The sequence below is a fragment of the Orcinus orca genome, chromosome 14 (genome assembly GCF_937001465.1).
Source record: "Orcinus orca chromosome 14, mOrcOrc1.1, whole genome shotgun sequence".
Taxonomy (NCBI): Eukaryota; Metazoa; Chordata; class Mammalia; order Artiodactyla; family Delphinidae; genus Orcinus; species Orcinus orca.
In genome coordinates, this window is record NC_064572.1 from 55,608,225 (window position 1) to 55,632,881 (window position 24,657).

At 36.1% G+C, this 24,657-nt stretch overlaps 1 protein-coding gene across 3 annotated transcripts in view; it reads left to right on the forward strand.

Annotated features, from left to right (window-relative positions):
- PCGF5 (polycomb group ring finger 5) overlaps positions 1-24,244 on the forward strand; it is a 65,761-nt gene extending 41,517 nt beyond the window's left edge. For 2 of the 3 annotated variants that reach the window (XM_049696606.1, XM_033404869.2), the window contains exons 7-10: positions 1,797-1,895; positions 4,543-4,632; positions 11,989-12,048; positions 18,469-24,244. In XM_049696606.1, coding sequence (XP_049552563.1) covers positions 1,797-1,895; positions 4,543-4,632; positions 11,989-12,048; positions 18,469-18,516 — 297 coding nt within the window. In that variant the 3' untranslated portion in view covers positions 18,517-24,244. The remainder of the gene's footprint in view (positions 1-1,796; positions 1,896-4,542; positions 4,633-11,988; positions 12,049-18,468) is intronic. The other variant, XM_033404872.2, reaches the window with a different exon arrangement.
- Positions 24,245-24,657: the final 413 nt, after the last annotated feature.

Below are 24,657 nucleotides of genomic sequence, written 5' to 3' on the forward strand. Positions count from 1 at the left end.
GTGCACCTAGCTAGGAAACAACAAGGTTAATTTGGTGTAGTTATATTTTTATAGAGAGAGAATGCATAATTGTTATATTTTTATTTCCAACGTACTTACAAATCAAATATTAAATAATCCAAGATGGAATTTTGTTAGCGATCGATGTCAAACCTTATTGGATTATAAATTCCAGAAATAAGCTTTTGCCTACTTTTTAAAATCTTTGCTCTTCTGACATCTCTATACTTACTAATAATTTTGAGAAGGTTATAACTAATGACGCCAGGTCATTTCTGCAGGTTCTTTCAACGTTAGACTTCCTCGCAGATAAGAATACACTTAAAGGGTGTTCCAGTACCCTCACATTATTCTCTGACTTAACTGGGACCTATGAAACATGCTAACAATTATTTATAAGCTGTTTAGAGCAAGAAAACAGATAGGAAACCTTGATGAGGTTGAGATGATGTGAGCAGATAACAGAGAATGTCTATGTGTGTATCTATCACTTTGTTTTCATGCTGACTATAATGTCAGTCTTCCCATTTGAAATGGGTAGATAGAATACGTCTTGCTTTAGATGTGACTTTTAACTTGTTTTCTTTTAATGGATACTTTACCATCTGAATTGTGATCAGGTGTCATTTGTAGGTTAGTTTCTGTTGGTCTTGGCTGGGAAATATATTTTGCTAGGAATATATTTTGACTGGATAGTTCTACTTTTTGACTTAGGAATTAAAGAACATCTCCAAATTGTTGACCTAATTTCCTAAACATAAGTAGAAGTAACACTTTATACCTTCAAAAAATTCAATTGGGGGCTTCCCTGGCGGCGCAGTGGTTGGGAGTCCGCCGGCCGACGCAGGGGACACAGGTTTGTGCGCCGGTCCAGGAAGATCCAACATGCCGCGGAGCGGCTGGTCCCGTGAGCCATGGCCACTGAGCCTGCACGTCCGGAGGCTGTGCTCCGCAGCGGGAGAGGCCACAGCAGTGAGAGGCCCGCATATCGCAAAAAAAAAAAAAAAAAAAAAAAAATTCAATTGCTGGGTTTTGTTTTTGGTTTAGTATTGATAACTTTTAAGGTTTGGGAATATAGTTTTGTTTCACAAATTGGTTCATGTTTATCATGTCTGCAACCTCATTTTGACTCATTTTGGGTATCCATTCTAGATTGGTTCTTATATTCTAGTGATGTCCAGCCTTAATGAATGAATTAGTACTGTTAACGAAATGCGGAAAATCAAGGCATGTACAACATCGTTTTTCCAGTAAAGTACTGCCACAGCCCATCAGACACTGACTGGGCATATTTCTCCCCAACCAAGAGTTCATACTACACGACTTCTAGTTGGTGGGGATCTTGTGGCCTAACTGGCTTCTCTCTGTTGAACCCGAAGTCTCCTCAGAGCCCCATTTGAAATCACTGCTTTAAAAAAAAAAAAAAATTTTATGTTTGACGATTTTTTTTAATGTGCCTAATTCTTTCAAAAGTGACAAAATATTTTATATGCTTTTTGTGACTTTATTTTCAATTAAACTCATGATGTATTCTTTACCAAAAGGTTTAGAGGAATGCAGATTGCATGTTTGCAAGGATTTTCCTAGTACACATGATGGTACATGATATTCTTGAAGAATATCATCTAAGTACCCAAGAATTAGGAACATTTTTACTCACAAGTACTAAAGAGCTCTAAATTGAAACATTTTCAGAATACATCTTGAAAATACTCAAAATGATAGTGGAAATGACACCTGTAGTGTTATTAAAAGCGAGGTAAAATATTTTCATTAGTAATCTTTATTTCCTTTAGGGTTTAATGAAGAAATTCATTCGGTGTTCTACACGTGTAACTGTGGGAACGATTAAAAAATTTCTAAGTTTAAAACTAAAACTTCCAAGTTCTTATGAGGTAAGTTAATAATCTAATGTTGATCATTTTGATAATTCTAATCTGAAGTAAAATTCTAATAAATTAATTTTGTGGAAACTTTGGTTACTTTCATGTTAAAAATTTTTGGAATGTAATATTCTATTTCTGTAATCTGTGTTTTTGAATTTAACGTCCTGTCTAAAACATGATACTAATAAATCTAACGTTTTATAACTAGAGGAGATATTTAAATAACATTAAGTATTCTTGAAATAAATATCCCAGCTAAATGGATACTTTTTTTTTTAATGCCAGCATGCTTTATGGTATGTCTTTTTCTTTCAATCTGAGACCTTTCAATCCATTGTAATGAATTCTTTATAGACTTCTTTTTCAGAATGTAAAACATTGTCTTTTTATCAAAGGGATTTTGTAATGTTCATTTAGTTCTGTAACATGCAAAAATGATATTTGCTTAGACCTAAGTAAAACCAACATACTGCATCTGCATACATGTAGTCTACTAGTTTCTTACAGAAGTCAGTTGCCCTGGTGTTGATCACAGTACAGCTTGTAATGTGTGCAGTGTTAGAGAATGTTTATGACCCTATAGCTCTGGCTATCCCTTACAAGGAGATGTGGCTACCATTTCTCACCTGCCCAAACGGCAGTCTTGCAACTTGTGTCAATTTCCTCTTCCTCCCCTTTGAGTTCCTCTAGTCGCATCTAAAACAACTAAAGATCGAGGCTAGCTTCCAGTATAAACAGAGACATCAAAGGAAAAATAGTTTTTCAGGCTTATGTACAATAGTATTCATATGAACAGTCATAGTAGAAATTAAACAGGATTTGAACATAGGTATTGACAAGTATTAGGTCTGTATTTTGAGGAAACCTCTGAACCTGACCTTATTTTAAAATGTCTTGCAGATGACTAATTAATCTATGGATTAAGAATTAATTCTTATGTGTTTGGTCCTATAAAAAAATTTCCAGAGATAGTAACTTTTACATTAGGAAAAAAATTGTGAATGTTAAAGCCATATGTACTTGATAAAAGTAAAAGAAAAAAAGATTTATAGATATAAACACAGTGAAATAGAAAATGAAATTGTTTTTATAATTTGGTTTTGTTCTTTATTCTCTTCTTGCAAAATACCACTTGCAGTTTTATTTCCTTACTTTCAAGTGTGACTCATTGAGTTATTTTCTAGTTTTCAGGAAGTTGTTAGAGCTGAGAGAACTGTTGCTCTCATACAGTCTTACCGCTGGCACTTACTACATACATTTCTCTGTAGACTTTTCTATAGAAAGGATGGAAGAGGGAGAAACTGAATTCACTGACATCTCCTTATCTATCCCAATGCAAAGAACTTTCCCTATGATTTTTAGTAATATTTATTTTTCCCCCCCTTATTTTGCTGCCCCACATGTAAGGGGATGATTTAATGACATTCCTAACAGCTGAAGCGTCTGTAACAGCACTGGTAACTGGGGCAGGATGGTTTGGTTTTCAAATGACAATAATGGAAGCTGCGTACCTAGTTGGGAATTGCATCCTAAGTAAGTCCCTTTACCTCTTTGCTTATGAATTTATTTTACAGGCAAGATAAAGAAAATGAAACTATCTACTTTGTTCTTTTAAAAACAAAATGGTGTCTGAAAAACATTCTGACGTCCATTTAAGTCACCATAAATCATCCAGAAGTCAATATAATTTAGCTAATAATTTATCTAGTACAATTGGAACTATACTCATTTTAGACTTAAAGTTCAAAACTCCAGTCTCTGTCTAGCCAGACAAGAATTATTTAAAAGCCATTCTTCCTCCTTTCCATACTTTAAATCCTATCAGTTTGCTTTTAATCTCTAGAAAACCGAAATGTTTTATTTATAGGGATCTATAATAAATGCTTGTTTAATGATGCTTTGTTGAATTCGTAAATCACAGCCACAGCTCCTGTGGCCTTGCTAAGGACTGGGGGCAGCAGGGGTTGTTTGGTGGCTGCAGCTCTAGAGCAAAAGTGAGCACTGATAAGTATGACCCTTTTTTGAAGTTCCATACAAGGTGGGAAGACGGCCTGGTAAATATTATGCAGTTTACCAGCTAAGCAGAGCAGAGAGGTGGAGAGCCCTGGGAGATGCAGGCCTGTGGCCTGGTCCTAATTGTTCTGTCAGCTTGAATGCCTTGAAGGCCCCCAAAATCATGTATCCATATGCATTCATTTACCCGCTGCAAATATAAACGAATGCAGAGGAGGAAAGCAGCTCCTTCGAATGAGAGATGAATTCATAAGCCACATGTGCCATGAGGAATTGTAAGGTTTCCACAACTTCTTCTCATTCAGTAAGAAATCACAGAAATATGTCTCAATCTCAAAGGCTGCACAGAGACATAGACTAAGAAGGTTCACATTGCGTTTCAAAATTAGGTGATGAACCTGAGATAGAGGTATGTGGGACAAGACAGCCAGTGATTCATGTTAATTATATCTGAATTGTTAATACCTATGAGATGAGGCCGTGCTTTTAATAGAAAGATCCAGTGTTCTTCTCAAATAATGGACACTACTTCTATTTTGATATAAGTATTTGAATCTTTTTTGAAATTTGGGGAAAAAAATGTAAAACACTTATGAATTGAGAATTATTTATGTTAATGGATCTGTAACTATTCTTTTTAAAGTTGGATGTGCTGTGCAATGGTGAAATTATGGGGAAGGATCATACTATGGAGTTCATCTACATGACAAGATGGCGGCTAAGAGGCGAAAACGTAAATTGCTTTTATATACCTACGTGTATATTTAGTTCTTTACCATTATGTTATGCAAATTTAACAGTTACTTAGACACTTTAAAAAAAAAAAAAACTAGCTTGGGAAGGAAGAAACTGGTTCCTCTTATTGTTTCTCAGCTACTCCATGATAGTTGGTCCCAAGTACAAGGCCGAGATCTGTGTTAGATGTGGTTTTGTTATATTTAAGGTAAGTTTAAAGCATCAGTTTGAATATGTTCAGAACTCAGCTAACCTAGAGACGGAGGAGATAGCACTTCCATTTTTTTAAACCCCAGTAAATTATGGGAACTTCTAAGTTCTGCCCTGACTAGTATGTTTAATGGTTAAGACATTTTTTGTTTGTGGTAGAGGAAACAGATAGGGTAGAATCTAGATAATCTTTTTTTCAGGTACCAACTTTACATTGATAGTATAAAATTGGACCGAAGGGTAAGTGAGTTTGCAGTGGTTTCTGATGCCAGAATTAGATTGCCGTGCCTTAGGCCCCAGGCAATATGGGAGAGATGATTAAAAGGAGGAAACTAAGAAAATTTTTTTAAAAACCCAAAAGGAGTTTGTATTTTGAACTATATCTTTGATTAGGTTAATTAGAAGGTTCAAGTGTATTTTATCTGAGTTACATGTAACATTGATATTAGGGAAATTTGAGGGGCTAGGGACTGTAAGGCTGGTATGTAGCAGTAAGGAATACAGTAGTAATTATAAAAAACACAAAATTAAGAAATGCAGCCTCACCCAATTACGGTGGCTCAAAAACATACTTATGTTGAATGTAAACATCTATGGAACTTTTTTTTTTTTCAGAAGAACTGTCTTGGTATGATACAATAATAAATGAAGCATGTAACTTCTTAATTCAGAACTTTTTTCCATTCACATCCCACTTGGATGACGCCTTCCTTGTGAGGCTGAGTTCTCGTGACCAGGAGGAATAAGTTATGTTCTAGTCCCAGCCACCAACTGGTTGTGTGCCTTGAGGAACTCATGAAACCTCTCTAGGGCTCCTTTTTTTTTAATTCTAATTGTCTTTGTATTTGGTAAATTACTATTTGCCTATGACATTTTATATATTTTTTAATGGTTCTACATACATCACTCTCATTTAATCCATCTAACCAGAATGTTTTGGGTACCAAGTGCAGATTACAGAGGTAGTCAGTTCTTTTGCCTGGCCCTGCTGGGGCCTAAATATTGTGATATTACACATAATAGTAATACCACAATATTGGTATAATTTTAGCTTTCTTTGATAGTTCACTGGACACTTCAGTATGTGTTAGTGCTTGATATCATCATTATGAATAGGTTTGCCTTAAGGTTGAAGAGCTGTAACTCATCATCCACTGCAAGACATCTACCGATACTCACCTGTCCTTCACCAGATCCCTTCCCAGAGGTCTCCCACACTGCCAGTTATTTTAATGTCATAGCATGGAAGAGCTAATTCATAGAAATTGTTATTAATAAAGAGAAACCAGTCTTCACTACAGTTACGCTTCTGATTACACATTTCCGAATAGTTTAAATTCCCTGGTTAAGGCATATTTTAATAAAAATTGGTTCAGAAAAATGGTTTAGTACCTTATTTTTATTCGGGTAAAAACAACCAATAAATAGAAAAAATGCCACATTTTATACTTAGTACAACAGTAAAGAAATAGCCCATTTCATTTTTTTGGCATGACAACCCTGTTTTTTGTGTGTTCTCCTCTAAACCTATTTCTCCCTCAGCCTTCACATTCTCATCAGTTCCAAGATTAATAGTTCCATTTTTCCAGTTTCTCAGACCCAAATCCCTAAAGTCAGTCCTGATTAGTTTCATCCATCCTTAGCAAATTCTTTGACCTCTACCGTCAAAATACAGTAATGAGAATCCAGTTACATCTTATCACCTCCTCTTCTGTCACTCTGGTCCAAGCCACTGTCACTCTTCTCCAGAATTTCTATAAAAGTCTCTTAACTGGGCTCCATGCTTCTACTCTTTTTTTTTTTAACGTCTTGAATTTCTCACAGCTGTGTCTTTTAGTTTTTTTTTTACATCTTTATTGGAGTATAATTGCTTTACAGTGGTGTGTTAGTTTCTGCTTCATAACAAAGTGAATCAGCTATACATATACATATATCCCCATATCTTCTCCCTCTTGCGTCTCCCTCCCACCTTCCCTATCCCATGCTTCTACTCTTGCTGCCACCTGTGCCCCCTCCCATCTTCACCCAACACAGCAGCCAGAGTGACCCTCTTAACACAAGTTAGAACATGTCGCTTCTGTGCTCTAAATTATCCCGTACCATCTAATGGCATTTAGATAAAAGCCAAAGTCCTTCCAGGGACCTATAGATGGTGGACCCCACACAGTTTTCCCCAAAGACATCTTTGCTCTTACCCTTTGCTCCCTCCCTCTCGCTTCACTGGCCTCTGTGTTTGTTTCCTCTAACACGCCAGGCTTGCCCTTGCCTCCCCAAATATCCACCTAACTTGTTCCCTTTACCCCCTTCACCCAGAGAATTTTGCTTCTACAACCCCTCCTCAGTGAGGCCTCTGACTTCCGTTAATAGTCCAACCCCTCTCCTGATCTGGCACTGTTAACCCCTTGTCATGCCTTGCCATTCTCCACAGTATTTCATACCGTCACTATACCTCTTCTGTATGTTTATTGTTTGTCCCCAACTAAAATGTAGCCTGAGGGCAGGGATGATTATTTGTTCACTGCTCAGTCTCCAGCACCTAAAGCAGTGCCTAGTACAGATACTCAGTAAGTATTTGTTTGAAGAGTAAATTGAATGAAAGTTTTGTCTTTTATAAGGTAGTAGTTAGGCAAAATATAGCTTAAAGGTCATTTTGTTTATTTCAGTCTGTTTCCCATTTGTTTTCTGTTAAACAAATTTTAAATTTTTGCTCATGTTCCAGTTAATTATGAGTTATTATAATTGATGAATTCTGACAGTTGGAGTGAATGGACAAACTAACAATAAAACAATTCTTTCTTGATTAAGCCCCTTCCAGCATATTTATTGCAGTCACATCCTTTCCCATCTGTACCCTTCATTGCCAGCAAGATGCCAGATTGTCTGAAAAGCTCTCGTTACTGTCTCTACTGGCATTGCTAACTGGCTCTGTCTTGGGCTGGGGTCAGCATATTTCCTAAACTAATGACCGCCTTATGGTTCTTTCACTTACTTCTGGTACTTTTTTATATTAAACATTTTAATCTACCTGGGATTTGTTCATTTACACACACACACACCTACAACAAGGCTAAGACTCTAAAACTTATTCTAAGAATTTTTTGCCAGAAATAGTTTATTGAATAGGTCCTACTTCGCTTCATTGTTTTGAGATGTCACCGTTATCTGTGCATATGTATCTAGACATATGTGTACACATGCAGATGTGTATATCTATGTTCCTGGACCTTGTTTTGTTCTTCTGAGTAGGGCTTAATCCTACACCAGCATTTCACATTATAGCTTTTATAAAAATCTGATCACATAACACCCCTATCTAAAACTCCTCAATTGTCCGTTTTCTTTGGGATATATTTAAATAAAGTCCAAACTAACTTAAAAGGAAAATAGTTGGGCCTTCTAGGTTACTTTATGATGTCTATCAGCATCTGTTAGGAAAAAGCTCTTTTTTTTTTTTTAATTGTATTGGCTAGTTTTCCCCCTTTATTGTTTAGGTGAGCTTGAGAATGGGATTGTGATTGGCATTGTATTAAATTTCTTGATTGACTTGGCTGGCATTTGCAGTCTTTTATCCTGTTTGGTGCTGTGGGATGCCCTCTGAAGTTCTGGACTCTTCTCTGTGCCTCTGAGTAGAGTCTGTGGTTTTCTTCCCTCTTCATGTTGGATGCCACCTCTGCCTTTCTGGGTCTTTTGCCTCAGGCAGGATCCCCCGTATTCAGATCACCTCTTGGCCTTGTCCTCTTGCTAGACTCCTGGGGGGAACCTCGGGGAGTCAGTTTTGCCTCCACTCCTCAGGAGCAGGACATTTCTGCCTGTGCCACACAGCATCTGGGCCACTCCTCCCCTTTATCCTGGGACGGTTTCACTTCAGGCTCAGCCTGCTTTCTGTCCTCTGTGCTCTTTCTGGATCCTTGTCTTCATTGTGATGCTTTTTTTTTTTTTTTTTTTTTTTTGCAGTACGCGGGCCTCTCACTGCTGTGGCCTCTCCCGTTGCGGAGCACAGGCTCCGGACGCGCAGGCTCAGCGGCCATGGCTCATGGGCCCAGCCGCTCCGCGGCATGTGGGATCTTCCCGGACCAGACCGGGGCACGAACCAGTGTCCCCTGCATCGGCAGGCGGACTCTCAGCCACTGCGCCACCAGGGAAGCGCATTGTGATGCATTTTTGAAACTTTTATCTTTAGGAATCAAATATCCAGTCAAACTTAGCTAAGTCCCAGAAATTTTCAGTTCATAACAGTATTTGCACCTCAAGATTGGTGTTCATCTTTTGCTTATTAGTGGGAGAAAATGAACCTTTTTTTAAACCATTGCTTCGCAAACTTTAATGCAAATCACAAAACACCTGGGGAATCTTGGTAAAATACAGATTCTGATTCAGTAGTTCTGGGGCAAGGACAGAAATTCTGCATTTCTGACAAGCTCCCAGGCGTTGTCTGTGCACCTGATATTTGGGGCCACCCTTTGAGTAAGGTGATTTTAGGGGACATGATCCATGACCACTGACCTGCCCTGTAGTTTCCACATCCATAAATTGAGGTGTAGAATTGAAGAATTAGACCTCAGTTCGGAAGGGACTTAATCGCCAATCTAATTACATGGATTCTGTTTATAATATCCATGCAGTGTTCATCACATTTTTTGAAACATAAATGGGATCATACGTATTGTTTTGCAGCTTCTTTTTCTCATTTGTTAATATGTCTTGTGGAGAATCAGTAAATTTTATAATAATTATTTGTAACAAGTTGATAGTATTCCACTTGTGTGGCTGTAGCATAATTTGATTAATATGCTCGTTTGATTTGACTCGTTTAGATTTTTTTCAAATATCTTGACATTACAAACAATGCTGTATTCCAGTGTATATATCTTTTTGCATATGTGGAAGCATATTTATTGGCTAAATTCCAGATGTGGATTTACAGCAGAGTATGCATGTTTAAATTTTGATAGGTACTGATAAATTGTCCTCTAAAAAGTTTTTAGCAGTTTATAGTCATACCAGTAATGTATGAGTGCCCATTTTCTGATACCCTTACCAACACTTCATATTTTCAATTTTGTATTTCTTGTGTGAAGTTTCTTTCCATATCCATTGCCCCTTTTTTCCATTGTGAACTTTATCTTTTTCTTACCGGCTCCTAGGAGCTCTTTATGTATTCTGGATATTCATCTTTTATTATGTATTTTGCAGCTATTTCCTCCCTGTTGTATCACGCTGCATAGTTTTGCCTCAGTTTTTTGGTCCTTAAAATTGGGGTAATAATACCTATCTTGAAAAATTTTAGTAAGAATTAATGAAATATTATATAATAAAGTACTTAGCAGAGTGCCGGACATAATAAATGTTATTTTATTAATAGCTTATGTATGTTTGCTTTCATTATTATTATAATTCTCTCCTCCTACACTTAGTCTCATGTCTGCAAACTAACTGTTAATATCTCTGTCTCTTCAGCCTCAGCTTTCACCATGAACTCATGTTCTTCCTGCTTACCTTTCCTTGGGTAGGTTGAGTACCTACTCTCAGGATTCCCCCTTTTCCCAGATAATCCTGGTTGGTTTTATCTCTTCCAACAACCCCCCCGCCAGTCCCTACCTAAAGTTACTGCACCACGTTTGCCTTGCTTTGCTCTCTTTGCATTACCAAGCAATTTTAGGAAAAGCAAACATCTACCTTGACTGATACCAGAGATTAATAGGAAACAAAACAAAAACAAAACAAAACAGTGAAATTTGCCTCTTTCTACCCTCTTTACTTGTTAAATGCTATTTGGGACTTGCATAGTTAGGCAAAGTCTGGTAGGCCGCAGTGTGGGGAGTCTTCAGAGAGAAGGGGGAAGGTTGTCAACGATAGCAGTGCTGGGTGTGTCTTACAGCATGTTGATGAGCCCAGTACAGAAATTCAAGGACTAACTTCTAGGGAAAAAATTGCTAAAGTCGTTCAGGAAATGGAAAATATCTAAAATTTTATTTTTAAAGCTACCAGTATATTTGTTTTAATAATTGCTTATTTAAATATTCTTCCAAAGTATATTTTAAAAACCTGCTCTGGGATGTTAGATTTATCCTGGTTAATTTGTATCTCACATTTTTTTTTTTTTTTTTTTTTTTTTTTGCGGTACGTGGGCCTCTCACTGCTGTGGCCTCTCCCGCTGCGGAGCACAGGCTCCGGACGTGCAGGCTCAGCGGCCATGGCTCACGGGCCCAGACCAGGGTACGAACCCGTGTCCCCTGCATCAGAGGCAGACTCTCAATCACTGCGCCACCATGGAGGCCCCATATTTTTAATCTTTTTTTTTTCTGTTTTGAAGAAACACACGATGTTGAATTCATATATGCATAATTTTGAAGTGTGTTATGTTTCATAATTCCATTACAGTTCAATGTTTATGCTTAATAAGGGTTCAGGATAATATTGAAAAATCAAGATTTGGGAATGATTTTTTAATATGAATGGTTAACCGTTAAAAGATGGTAGATTTAGAAATGAATCTACTCACTGGTTTAAAAATATGTTAATGCATTGATTTACTCATAAAACATTTGAGTGGCTGCCGTGTGCCAGTTCTGTGCCTTAGCTCTTAAGATTGCAAATATGAATAAGATTCAGACTCAAAGAGCTCACAATCTAATGCTATTAAAATAGTTATGGAGACTAAGAGTCTAATCGGAGGAATATAAAGAACCTAATCTAAAACAGAACATGATCACTTACAGGCTGAGGCAAGTGCCCTGCCCCTCTCAGAGCTCTGAGATCCTCAAACAGTGTTCCCTCTCAGGGTGGTTGAAGAGGTCTAGCAGAGATTGCTCACAGGAAAAGTTGGAAGAAAGAGGGTGCCCCTCCTGGATTGAGAAGGCGAGGGTTTTCTCAGGAATTGAGTATTTGAAGAGGAGATGGAAAGGACAGGTCACCGTTTTGGTAAATATTTGCAGAATATTAACAAAACTCTTATCTAGAGACTAAAATAATTTCAAGCTAAAATTTACCAGTCACTAAGTTATTAAAGACTTTTTCCAAAAACAACTACCATATTTTGGAAAGTGTTTACTTAATCATGTTGACTCATGTTTGACGTTAAAATATTTTAAATATGTATCCAGTTGTGGATGCCTCTTATCTGATGAGTTCATCTCCTCCGCAGTTTCGGTGTCTGAACTGCTCAGCTTCGCAAGTCTGCCCTCAGGATGGCCCTTTGTATCAGGTAAGAGGCACTCACGACTGTACATATGACCCTCTGATGCCTGCCTGCCACAAAGGTGACTGCTTTCACCCCAAACTCAAGTTCCTAAGACATGTAACTTTGCAAAACTAAGACTTACTTGAGCTACAAAACTTCATCTTTTCAACTTATATCCCCACAGTTTCCCATTATTTTAGTTCTCTTGAATTATCTTTTTAATTTTGCCAAACTAAAAATGAAGTTATAAATGTTCAGGCCATTATTTATGCATCAGGAATTGTTAATAATTACCGCTTTCAGCCCATGAGAAATCTCTGCTCCATATTGGATCTCTGCTCTGTACTTAACACTTCTTTGTGTGTGTGTGTTTTTAATTAATCATTCACCCACAAGTGAAAGATAAAATGCCGGATTAGGTGAAGCTAAATAACAGCAACAGCTCAATGCAGTTGTGAGCTCGCTTACTAGGCCCTGTCCTAAGGACTATACTTGAGTTACCTCTTCTAGCGCAGAAATGATAGTGAACTGATTTAGTAATGCACTGAGCAAACGTGAACATACCTGAGAAAAGTTTATCTAATATAAGTACATTTTAAAAATTTGGAAAACAGAAGAGACTAAGTGTAGAATAGTAAGGATTATTGTTGAGTGTAGAGATGATCTATGATCAACCTTAATCCATGGATTAACCATGGCATTTCTTAAAAATCTCCATTGTTCTTTTATCCCAGAAATTAAAGTAGTCTTCATAATTATTTCCTTGGAGCCAAGAAAGGAGAATTGTAATTATATAACAAACTTAACTAGCAGACTTACCTCTGATGTTGCAATTTTAGGGTTGGGACAAATAATTATATGTTAAGTATTAGAAGAACCACTTCAAATCGAAAATGTTAAATTAGCATTTTATCTAGAATTTCCCTCAGTCTCATTGTCAGTGCTGTGATTGTGGAAATCCCCACACGGTCATTAAAATGTGTGTTTCTTAATACACACGTTTTAAGTCCTGTTGTTTTTAGTAATGGAGTAAGCACATTGAGCAACTATAAAGGCCAATAGAAAATCATTTAGAGAAAAAAAAATCATACTTCTCCTTATATTATGCAGTTGAGGGTGAGGGGTGAGTAAATAATTTAACTGAGCTGGTGAGATATGTGTAGATGTTTCACTGACTTTAGCTTCACGGCTGATTTTGAGATGAATTGTAGTGATGCTCCTGCCTTTAGTTATAACTCATACATACATGGCTTTTTGCTTTTACTCTTGGCACTGATGTCTATTTATTTCCTGAGAAATAAAGATATTCTTAAACTCTGATCTAAAGTTTTAGAGAACTAGAATAAGACCAAATTTTCAAAAATCCACACACACCTCCTTTTCTAACTTCAACACTTCATTATAGAGTATAGTCCTGTCAGAACATCTTTAGCCAAAAATCACCTAGAAAATTTCAAGGAAAAGATTATCACTGTTATAAGAAAGTATTATTATATGTGTAGCGTTATACTATTAAATTTTTTAATTTTGTGAAAATTTCATGAAATAGACAGTTTTCTAGGAAAATAATAGTGGACCAACATTCACCCAAGAAGAAAATGTAAATCACTAAATTATGGAAGACATAAAAAAAATTAAATTACAGATACCTAAATATAAAACTACTTTTAATGGTCACGTTCCCTCATATTTTCAAGGAATAGATCATTCTCATTCTAAATTGGTTTAAGTCATTGAAAAAGATGGAATTTTTCCAAATTCATTTTACAAAGATAGCATAATCGTGAAAGCAAAAACTGACAGAGAACCTGCAATTAGAAAACGAGTATCAAATCTTATTTTGAACATAAAGACAAAGATGATAAAAACATACTAAATATACTAAAATAATATGCTAGAAGAATAATAAACCAAGACCAAGTAGTATTTTTATCAGAAATGCAAGAATGGCTTCATGCTGGGGAGAGGGAAATTATATATATATATTATATCCTAAAAACACTAAGTCAAATAAATACTAGTAGATGCTGAAAAGGCATTTGATAAAATTTGAATGTGAAGTCCTAATTTTTCCTGCAAGCTTCTTATTTTGAAAAATTTCAAAACAACAACAATGTTGATGTAATACAAAGGAGTATCATTTACTTTTACTTAGATTTACCAATTAACATTTTGCTACAGTTTTTGCCCCCCCTTTCCCTTTCTTCCTCTTCTCCTTATCTCGTTAATCTCTTTATAAATATATCTATTGTTTCTTTACAGAGCCACTTGAAATTAAATTGCACGTAACATGACAGTTGACCTCTAAATACTTCAGCATATGTTTCCTAAGATCAAAGACCTTCTCATATGTAACCACAATCCCACTTTGCGCACAAGAAATTTAGTACATTAAATATTATAGTGATGTCAGTTCTTCCCATAATTAAATTATGAAGTTTAATATAGTTTCAAACACATTTTTACCAGATTCTTGTTTAACTTGACAAAGTCAGTCATTCTAAAGTTCATCAGGAAATATAACTTGGTGCCTCTGGTCAGTCCCATTTTTAAATGAGTGATCACGGGGCACATTCATGGCCACCTAGTGAAATGTATTTTAAAGCCGAAGTAATTAAAATCTGGTACTATCTTAAACATAGACACATGAATAAAAAGAATAGCTCAGGAACATGAATCTATCAAGAGTATTTCAAATTAGTGGAGGGTAAAAAGATTAACAAATATCTATTGAGCCCTTAATTATGCACTGGGCAATCTTCTAGGCCCTGGGAACACAGAAGTAAAAATGAAAAAAATTCATTTCCTTCATGGAGCCTATACTCTAATGATAACAGATGAAAGATAAATGAGTAAAATTTATAGTGTTAGAAGAAAAATTAAAGTAGATAAATAGAATATTTTAGATAAGATAGCCAAGGGAAGACCTCTTTGAGTTGGGGATTTTTGATCAAAAAGAAGTGAGAGTAAGAGCTGTGTGTCTATCTGGGGTAGGGCCCTCTAGGCCGAGGGCACACAGTGCAAAGATCCAGAGATGTGGTCGTGTCTGGTGGTTTGAGGGCTGCAAGGCGGCCAAGGGCCTGGAGCAGAGACAGTAGTTGACCGGGTATCGGGGAACTTGGAGCATAGATGTTGGGGTGGGATATGATCTGGTAGGGTTTGTTTTCAGTTAATTGTCCTGAGACTTTTGGTGGTGGTGATGGGGTGGGGGGATTCAATCCATACCTCCCATTATAGGTGTTTTTCATGGCTAAAATGGTACACATTAAAAATGATACCATCAAAGATCAGGAAGAGAATATAGCTAACTAACCTCAGAGTGAGGATGGCCTTTCTCATTGTACTTGTAAAAGGAAAGAAAACAAACCAAGTTGACTACTAATACTGAAAAGTACATGGCAAAAATACCATAAATAAGGAATATTTGCAATATATGACAGAAAGATTTGCTGCCCTAATACGTAAAGAATCCATACAAATCTGTAGGACAGAGTTCACCTGTCCGTAGAAAAATCAACAAAAGACATGATAAGACAAGTCACAAAAGAAGGAAACACAACTGCCTAGTATAAAGGTAGTTAACTTATTTAGAAGTCAAAATGGAAGAAGAAATAAAGTACTATTATATGCATATTAAATTTCCAAATTAAGAGAGAGGAAAGGAATAGTACTCATTATTGATGAGGCTCCTGAAGAATGAGCACTCATATTTCTTTTAGAAATGTAAAAATAGAACAACTTTCTTAAAGTCCAGTGTGATAGCATTTACCAAAAAGCCTTTTAAAATGCTTATGCTGTCTGAATCAGCAGTTCTACTTCTAGGAACCAACCCTAAGGGTGCAGGGGAGATAGGGTGGGGAGTGGGGAATAGATCATTGGGTCACAATAAATTCATAATAGCAAAAAAAAAAAGAAAAGAAAGAAAATAGGCAGTAAAAGATTTGTTGATAATTTATTGTACACTTCTATAAAGGTATCATATGTAGCCTTTAAAAATGATCATGTATGACCATATTAAATACTGTAGAAATAAGTTTATGGAATTTTTTTAATGGACAGAATTCTTTTATGGACAAAATTATTTACCAAACAATATGTGTAGCGTGATTCCAGCTTTAAAAAGAAAAATAATGTAGACAAAAAGACTAGATGGATGTACATTAAAATGACTGTGGTGGTTATCTTTGGGTGTGGGATTTAAATGATTCTCCTTTTTTTCTTGGTGGTTTTCTATATTTTCTAAATCTAAAACCAAGTTACTTTTATGGTAAATAATTTATTTTTTAAGAAAAATAGTACATCAACCAGCCAATTTTTATCATTTTCTAAAATTATCACATTTGAAATAATATATACTTTGGAAGTATGGATTCTTTTAGTAAATGATGAGACTGAGGACTGGCAGTCTCCACTCAGTGCAGTCCCATAACACTAAGAGGAGTGATAGGCCACATTTCATTACAGTGCGTGCAGTGCCATTTTACTTCAGAAGGCAAACTGAAACACAAATAGGACTTAAAGTATACCTTAACCATTTCCAGTTTTGTAACACCAATAATTTGTAAACTTCACGTTGTCATAGGACACACACACATACAAATGGTTACTTGGAGAAGAGAAAACCATTTTCAGCCAAAAACTGAGAAAATCCCAACCACTGACAACCAAGGCATTTTACTTCCCTCTCTTCCTACATCCTAGTAGAATTGGTGATGGATTCTTCTGTGCATGATGAATGGAGTTTTGAACGAGTGACTTAATTATTTGCAGAAAGTATGCAGATTCAGCAGGAATGGAAAGCAAAGCTAGAAAGATTATTATAATGAGAGGCAAGCTCTGGGTTGGGTCAGGTAGGATGGGAAGTAGTCAAGTTAGGTTAATACGATGTCTAGGTAGCAGTCTCCAACTCTGCCTGAACTTCAGAAAACCCAGGGAGTTTTGTAAAATACAGATTTCTGTGTCCCACTCACAGATATTCTGATTCAGAGGGAACAGAAAAAAGTTTAAATAAAAACAAGGAAGCGGGCTTCCCTGGTGGTGCAGTGGTTGAGAGTCCACCTGCCAATGCAGGGGACCCAGGTTCGTGCCCCGCTCTGGGAAGATCCCACATGCCGCGCGGAGTGGCTGGGCCTGTGAGCCGTGGCCGCTGAGCCTGCGCATCTGGAGCCTGTGCTGCGCAATGGGAGAGGCCACAACAGTTTTGCGTACCGCAAAAGAAAAAAACAAGGAAGCAAAATTTAACCACAATAGATTTAGACCATGGAAACCCTGAGAGACTGTGACTTTTACTCCAGTCCTTAGAAAACTGTAGGGCGTCACCTTACTTCTTAAGCTGGGAACAGCAAGATCTAGGAATTTTCATTCCTACCCTCCAGTCCAACCCTGAGCTGAATGGTGAGAGAGACTTCCCTGGATGTAGCATGGCAATGATACCTACAGAAACAGTCATTTTCAGGGTTCTGGAATCTCAGTCTACCACTTTTGTCTATAGGAAAGAAAGACAGGATTTTTGCATTCACCTACACAGAGACAAGGGGGGAAACAAGTCAGTAGCCATCTCAGCCCTTCCTTGTTTTCATAAAAGTAGCTCCTGGTAATTTCATTTTAAAAAGGGGAATCTGTACCTTTAAGAAAAGGAAAACCATAGTTTCTTCAGACCCTTTCTGACTTTGATGTTTGAGTTCTATGCGATAGACAAAACAGGGGGTAAAAAAGACACAGAAGTAGCAGTGTGGCTTTTACCACAGGAAGCTGTTTCCTCTCTAGTGCTGTATGTTGTTGTATGATACCTTCCCTACATAGAGCAAAACAGAAGGACAGTCTGAACCATTCAATTATATAATAGTCAAGTCAAAATATTTAGTAGTATCAACTATTGAAAGGAGGCGGTTTCGTCTAACAATTAGTTACTTGTGTTTCAACATTTTTTAAATGACAGTTAAGTTTTAAATCCTGAAAAGAAGTGTCAAAGTTAAGATGTGTGATTTGTAAACACTATCCCAGTTTTCCTAGATTCATAGCAGGAGTTCTCTGTTAATTCGTGGCTCAATGGGCTCTCACAAACAGCAGCCCTGACGGAGTCCAGCCTGCAGGCTTGTCTTGTTCAGCCCCACAGGTGAATGCAGGTGAGAGCTTTCCATCCTCCACACAGGCCCTGCCTCGCCCTAAGTATTAACATTAGTACTATTCACATACGCAAGCAGTATGACGTCTGCGGGCCTTCCAGCTTCACCTTTGTTGCCAGTTATGGAAAACTTGACTGATTCTAGAAAATAGTAGCCATTTAAAAATATAGTCTTAATGATAATTACAACCTTAATTGTCGTAATCACCAGTACCAGGAAATACTGTAAGCTATAACTGCACGTTCTTAAAGTCCTTTATGTATAATCTATATTATTTTTATATCAACAGTCTTATTCATCATCTGTTTTTATTTTATAGTCATACCCCATGGTATTGCAGTATCGACCAAGAATTGATTTTGGTTAGACCACGGGGCCTAGATCCCACTGAATGAATCCTGCACTACGTGTTTACTCATCGACAGACTGCACAGTGAACAGTGTGTGGACTGGAGGGACACAACCAGATTTTCAGCATGCGAATAAGGCCATTGTCTGTCTCTAAATTGTCAGTTGCATTTTTGTTGTTTCTATTAAGAGCAAACCAAGTGCCATTCTGCTACTGAACCATCTGCATAAGGTATCTGCTGTCTCACAGTGTACAATACAAGTCATGGTTGAAATCAGTTAGGTGTGCAGCCACGATCCAGCCTTCTGAATATTTTGCTTGCCTGTTCCAAGATTGTTCTAATGTTTGATTACACTAGTAATATGGCTCAATCTTTGTGGTGTTGCAGTTTTCACATACTTACTATTTGATTAATTCTTGTTTAAGTAGAGTACTGTACAAGGAACTAATAATTATTATATCTTGAAATTATTTTGTATGGGAAATATATTTAGAAAAGTGGTCCTTGAGCCACTGTCCTGTTCTCAGTAAGCTTTTTGTGTGCAAAATAGTTCACTCTTGAGTGTGCAAGTCCTTTGGGGAAGAATTCCAATTGTTCTTTACATTAGAGCACATATAATTGTAGGCATTTTGAGTCATCTGTCTGTGTAGTCTACCAGTCGCACAGGGAGGGCCTGTTCACCCTCCAGAAAACGTATGTGACTTCCTGGAGAGCTGAAGTGAGATTCACAGCCATTTGAAATGTTGGCAGCTGGTCACATTTACTTCTAACAAAATTAATGTGTAAGTGAGGTTAATCCTTCATAATGCCTTATGACGAGCGGGTGCTGCCTCATGAAACGCCATCGCCGTCGTGTAGCCCACTTTATGTGTGCATTGTTATACTGTGGCTCTTACCTAATGAAGTACACTGTTTCCCTTTTTCAGTTGGCCTTAGGTGTGTGTCACTGTGGCATGCAGAAGGTTATGATGATTTAAGTATTAGGATTTTTAGAGCAGGTAACATTAGCTATTTTATGGATTTCAAAAATCTCAAAGCAATTGTAGATTAAAACTGTTAGTAACCTGTCACATTTCCAAACCATACGTATAAAATAGACAAAATGCAGTGTAATAGATAAATATGCTAACCAGAATTAATGGTTTGAGGATATTTCATTTTAGATCCTGTAGTAATCAGGGGGAAATGGGATTATATTGTTTTATACATAAGTTCTTTAAGGTCAGAGCTATGATAATGTCCTTGATTTTGCATTTTTTTTTAAGTCTTCCACTCATTTTGAGATGAGTCTGCAAGTCAAAAAAAGTCTTGTCACCTTAAATTATATGAAGAACTTCATTTTAAACCTCTTAACATTTACATTATTTTTCATAAACTTCTTTGGAAATTAAGTTTTACTAATTGCTTTGAAACTTAGGCCTATTTCCTCAGTTTCAAATTTAACCTCTGAAATACTTAGGAAATAATCTTGAAAGTTAGGAAGAAATATTTGTTCTAGAAATCTGACATGAGCACAATCTGTGTGTTACACACATAGTTTTTATACTGTATACATAGTAGATGTGCTACATTTTCCAGTAAAATGTATCACAAGGTAATGCCTTCTGAATCTCAAAATGCTTCTTAGAAATAAAACAGTGTACGACCAAGAAACACATACAAAATACAGCTAAATCTTGATGCATTTCACAATATAAAAGGCTGAAACGTCATAATTATCTTTTCCTTATACCTTTGTTTTAAGTCAAAAAGTCTAAAGTTTTCTGTTGTTTTTGGCCTGACTTGTGAAAAAGGTTATGGCAATACTTTTAAAATTTCACTTTGTTAGACTGTGTTTGTGCTTGGAGGGGCTCACAAAGAGAATTTAAAAGGCAGATTTTTGTTAACTCTTTAAAAATGGTTGGCACAGACCGTTACCCTAAACCAGAAACTGAATTTACTCCCCAGCTACAGAAATTATTTTGCTACGCTGTCAAATGCAGTTCCCTGACATCCCTAAGAAATTTTTAGATTTCTTGTAAACTTGTCACATCTAGGTCAGTGATTACTTATGGAAGCTGATTTTAATTAACTCAAAATAAATTGAGAGTGCATTTTAAAAACCACCAATGAGACCTGGATGTTTTTGGGTCCCCAGACAAAACTTGCAGCCTTAAATGAGTTTTATATACATGATCTCATTAAATTTGGCTTGTTGCCTCATCTTATGTAGTGTCACTGTTTTCCAAGGAAATATATAGGAAGCAATTATGGAATTGAGAATACTTTTATATAAAATTCCTTTATTTAATGTTAATATATTAACACTTTTATTGAAATGCAATGGAATATGTGCCAAAACATGTGAAAACCTTGCATAAAGAAGGGCATCAGTTATATGGGGAAAGGTACACGTTTTATGATGGTCCTGAATAATGTGGTATTACTATTAGAACCACAGACTTCTTCATATGTATTCAACTATGGTTTTCTAAGTATGGGACTACTTTCATGTCTAGTAATACACTAATCCCTAGTTAATTATCCCGAGTCAGGTTGTGGAATTTGTAAGAAACGAGGTATAGAAAAATTTACAGGCGAAAATATACAGGTGGTTAGTTTTACAAACTTGGGGTGCTAATAAGATAAACTCCTTATACAAATAGCCTATAGGAATAATCATCTGAATCTGCAAAATTGGAGAATAAAACTAAATTAAGTTTTTCTTTAATCTCTTGTTTCTTAAGGGACAAACTGAAAGAACTTTACTTCCATAAAGGATTTTGTAATCTGTTTTCTCTGCTTTAGATATCATAGATGTACAAGGGTCAAGGAACCTTGGATCTAAGGAAGGCCTGTGCTTTATTTATAGATATCACTTTAACGGAAGTAATCACATTAGTTAATAGAAAAATCCAAATATGGCCCTTTCTCCAGATTAACAGAATACTTTTAAGTATAAAAACAAATAAACTAAAAGATTCACTGATGAGGTAGTATTAGGTCATTCAGTCTGAGGTCCAGATACCTTGGGGTGATGTCTTTTAACTACTTTTAGAAAAGTATTTTTCTTTATTCATTAAAAATCTGTCCCATATTAATATGCCACATTTTATAAATGTAATGAGTTTGCTCAACTTATGTGTAACTTAAAATGATTCTTTAAGGGAAAAAAAGTATGTTATATAACATTGTGAACTGTTTAGCTTTACTGAACTATTTAAGAGAAAGTGCCTCATTGCTAAAGTGCGTTTCTGTTGTAGATTTACTGCATAAATTTTGCGTTTTCTGTCCCTGTCTCTTATCAATGGTTTTGTATCTAAATAGGCTCTTGTAAGTTAGAATAATCTCTTTTTGAAAGATTTTCATAAGAAAATAGTTATCACCAAAGACATTTTACTGTTAGTAACCATGTTAGAGAGACAGTTTAACTGTTTGGAGGTTGGAAATTTTTAGACTGCAAGTTACTTTTTATATAATTAGGCAATAACCTTGAGTAATTGCTAAAATATCACCAAAGAAAGGCTTTAAACTTAATTTTCATGGTAAGATCAATCAAATGCAGGTTTTTCTTGCAATAATCAGAACATACTTCCTTTCAGCTATGTTTCTTGTTTTTCCAGCACCATCTGACAGATCTTAGGAAATCCTCAAAGGTGAAAAAGAGATTAACACAACAAATAGCCTCCCTCTGGATGAAAAGTGGGAGAAATACATACTTTGAAAAGAAAATTGAAATTGAGATTTTAAATTCTAATTTGAGAAGCTTTTTATTCCATGGAGGCGATACAGACTAAAATTATACTTATTTAGTTCCTGGGTTCTTAGTAATGTGAGAAATTTTATTAAAGACAGACTTTGGTAAAAGTGCGGACATGCTTACTTGTAATAGAAAATAGTGCATTCTGTTGGATTCACATAAGTAAATGCATTTTCTGTATTCAAAAGCAGAATTTTCCTAAAGGCCTGTGGTTTTTTTTAAAGTAACTCTTTGTCTTGTTTCTCAGCAATGACTTTGTTTTTAGAATCTAGCCATACAGCCAAATTCGGCAAGATAAGCCCCAGATGAAGAGCATATACACCAGGTTAAGCCCTGTCCTCACACCGATCTTTTGGGGAGCCCATGCTGTGGGCCACCTCAAGTAAAGCTCACATTATGAAGTCTTCCTGACAGGCCACCTGGTAAACCGCATTGGATCGGATAAAGATGGATGCACTCCATTATATACTCTGGTTTACCATAAGGAATTTTCCAGCAGGCTGCGCTTTATACCAGTGAGATACAGATATTGGTTGTGGGAATTACAAAAATGAGTGAGTTTGCCATAACTTTAATTTTCTGGGTTAGAAACATGAAATGCTATTATTTTAAGATATATACCTATCCCTACAGTAAGGAATATAACATGTCTGCCAGATCTGGTTTATAAAAATTGAAAAATATTAAATATACTAGAAACTCAAACCCTTTGAAAGCACAAAATAACCAACTAATTCTGGATTTACTTGATATACCTAGTTCGATAGTATTTTGTTGAAAAAAGTTCAGATTGAAAGTTCATTAAAATGTACTCAAATATACATTACAGGGTTTTCATAGTTTTTTCTTAAAACAGTGGCATTTTCCCAAATAATTTAAAAGTGATTCTCTTCCTAATGTAATGTAGTTTTCACAAGTAGTGTGTTTATTTGCTATCCTTACTATATTTTCAAATAGAATTAAAATGCTCGAGCACTTCCTTTTCAGAAAGTTACAAAATTAAACAAAAATAAATTATTTTAAATGCTCATTAGAATGTGTCCGAATACTTGTTATGCCCCTTTCTCTAGGATTCAAAACTTGAGTCATTATTCAGAAATGCTTTTTAATTTTAATTACCTTTAAATCTAGAATCAAGTGAAACATATTAAATACTGGGTCCAGTTTTCTTCCATCGTTCAGAGCTTCATGGAATAAGAAACTAATCTAGTACAAACTGAAGATTAAATATTTCTGGGCAGTGCAGAGATAGTGAATAGATTATGTATCCGTGGACTTCACATCAGTCCAGCAGAGCAGGAGTTCTGCACATTCGAAATGGAACGGGATCAGCCTAACGTTGTTTGGGGTTGGTTTTCTTTCGCTGTATTTTTTTGAGTGGGGATGGGGGCCCAAGTGTCCTTATGAAGCTGTGGTCGGCAAGAGCTTGTGGGGGGAGCACCAGTGTTGTGCTGTGTTCCTGCATCTGGCAGCACAACAGCAAGCACCAGTTTTTAATAGAGTAGCCCTCACACTAAATAAAACCATCATAGACTATACTGTACAGTTATGTTGCTAATTTTCCTTTGAAATATAAAATATTTTAAGTTTTTTTTTTTTTGGTCAAAAGTGGTAACATCTTAATACAAATAAAAACCTTTTTGTGGTTGTAAGATTTAGCTTATAAATCATTCAAATTGAAGTGAAAGATTACCAGGTCATTGTTAATGACTTAGTCTATTAAGAATATATGTATTTTTGTAAAGGAAAAGCACTTGTAGATATTTAATCAGTACTATATGTCTGTTTTGCAGAAATAAAATGCTGCTTAGAGATTCTCTTTAAATATTTTTTATTTTTGTGCTCAACTGTATTTTCTGTTGATCTATGGAATGTTCTGTACAAAGCTGTATGGTTGTACTGTTGGGCTAGACACTTTTGTTTTTTAAGATCTGGACTTAGCCAAGTATATTTGACCATGTTAAAAATAGTATCTTTGTTATTAAAATTTTGATTGCATAATTTATTGCTGTCTGTCATTCTTCATTATCAGTAGTTGCAGATCATAACCTTCATTTAAAAGTTTCCATTAAGTATTACTGTAGCCAATTTTATGAATGTTTGTTGAATATTTGAGACGATAAACATTTTCTAAAGATTTCTGAACTGTTTACTTCTAAGATGGCAGACTGGCCCTCGAATAACACTTGAGGTGTGTGTCCACATACACTTTAGAACAATTTTTTCTGTTAAATTAATCTAATCCGTATCATCTTCTGAAAGTAATTGAGTACCAAAGAAAGGCCCAAGTGATTTGAAAGACAGACTGCTTTCTTCAGCTACTTAGGTAACAGCTTTGTTTTATTAATAACTTGCCTGGGGAATCCTAGTTGGGCTGAAGACAGACATTCAAGTCAGAAGATTGTGATGATTCATATCT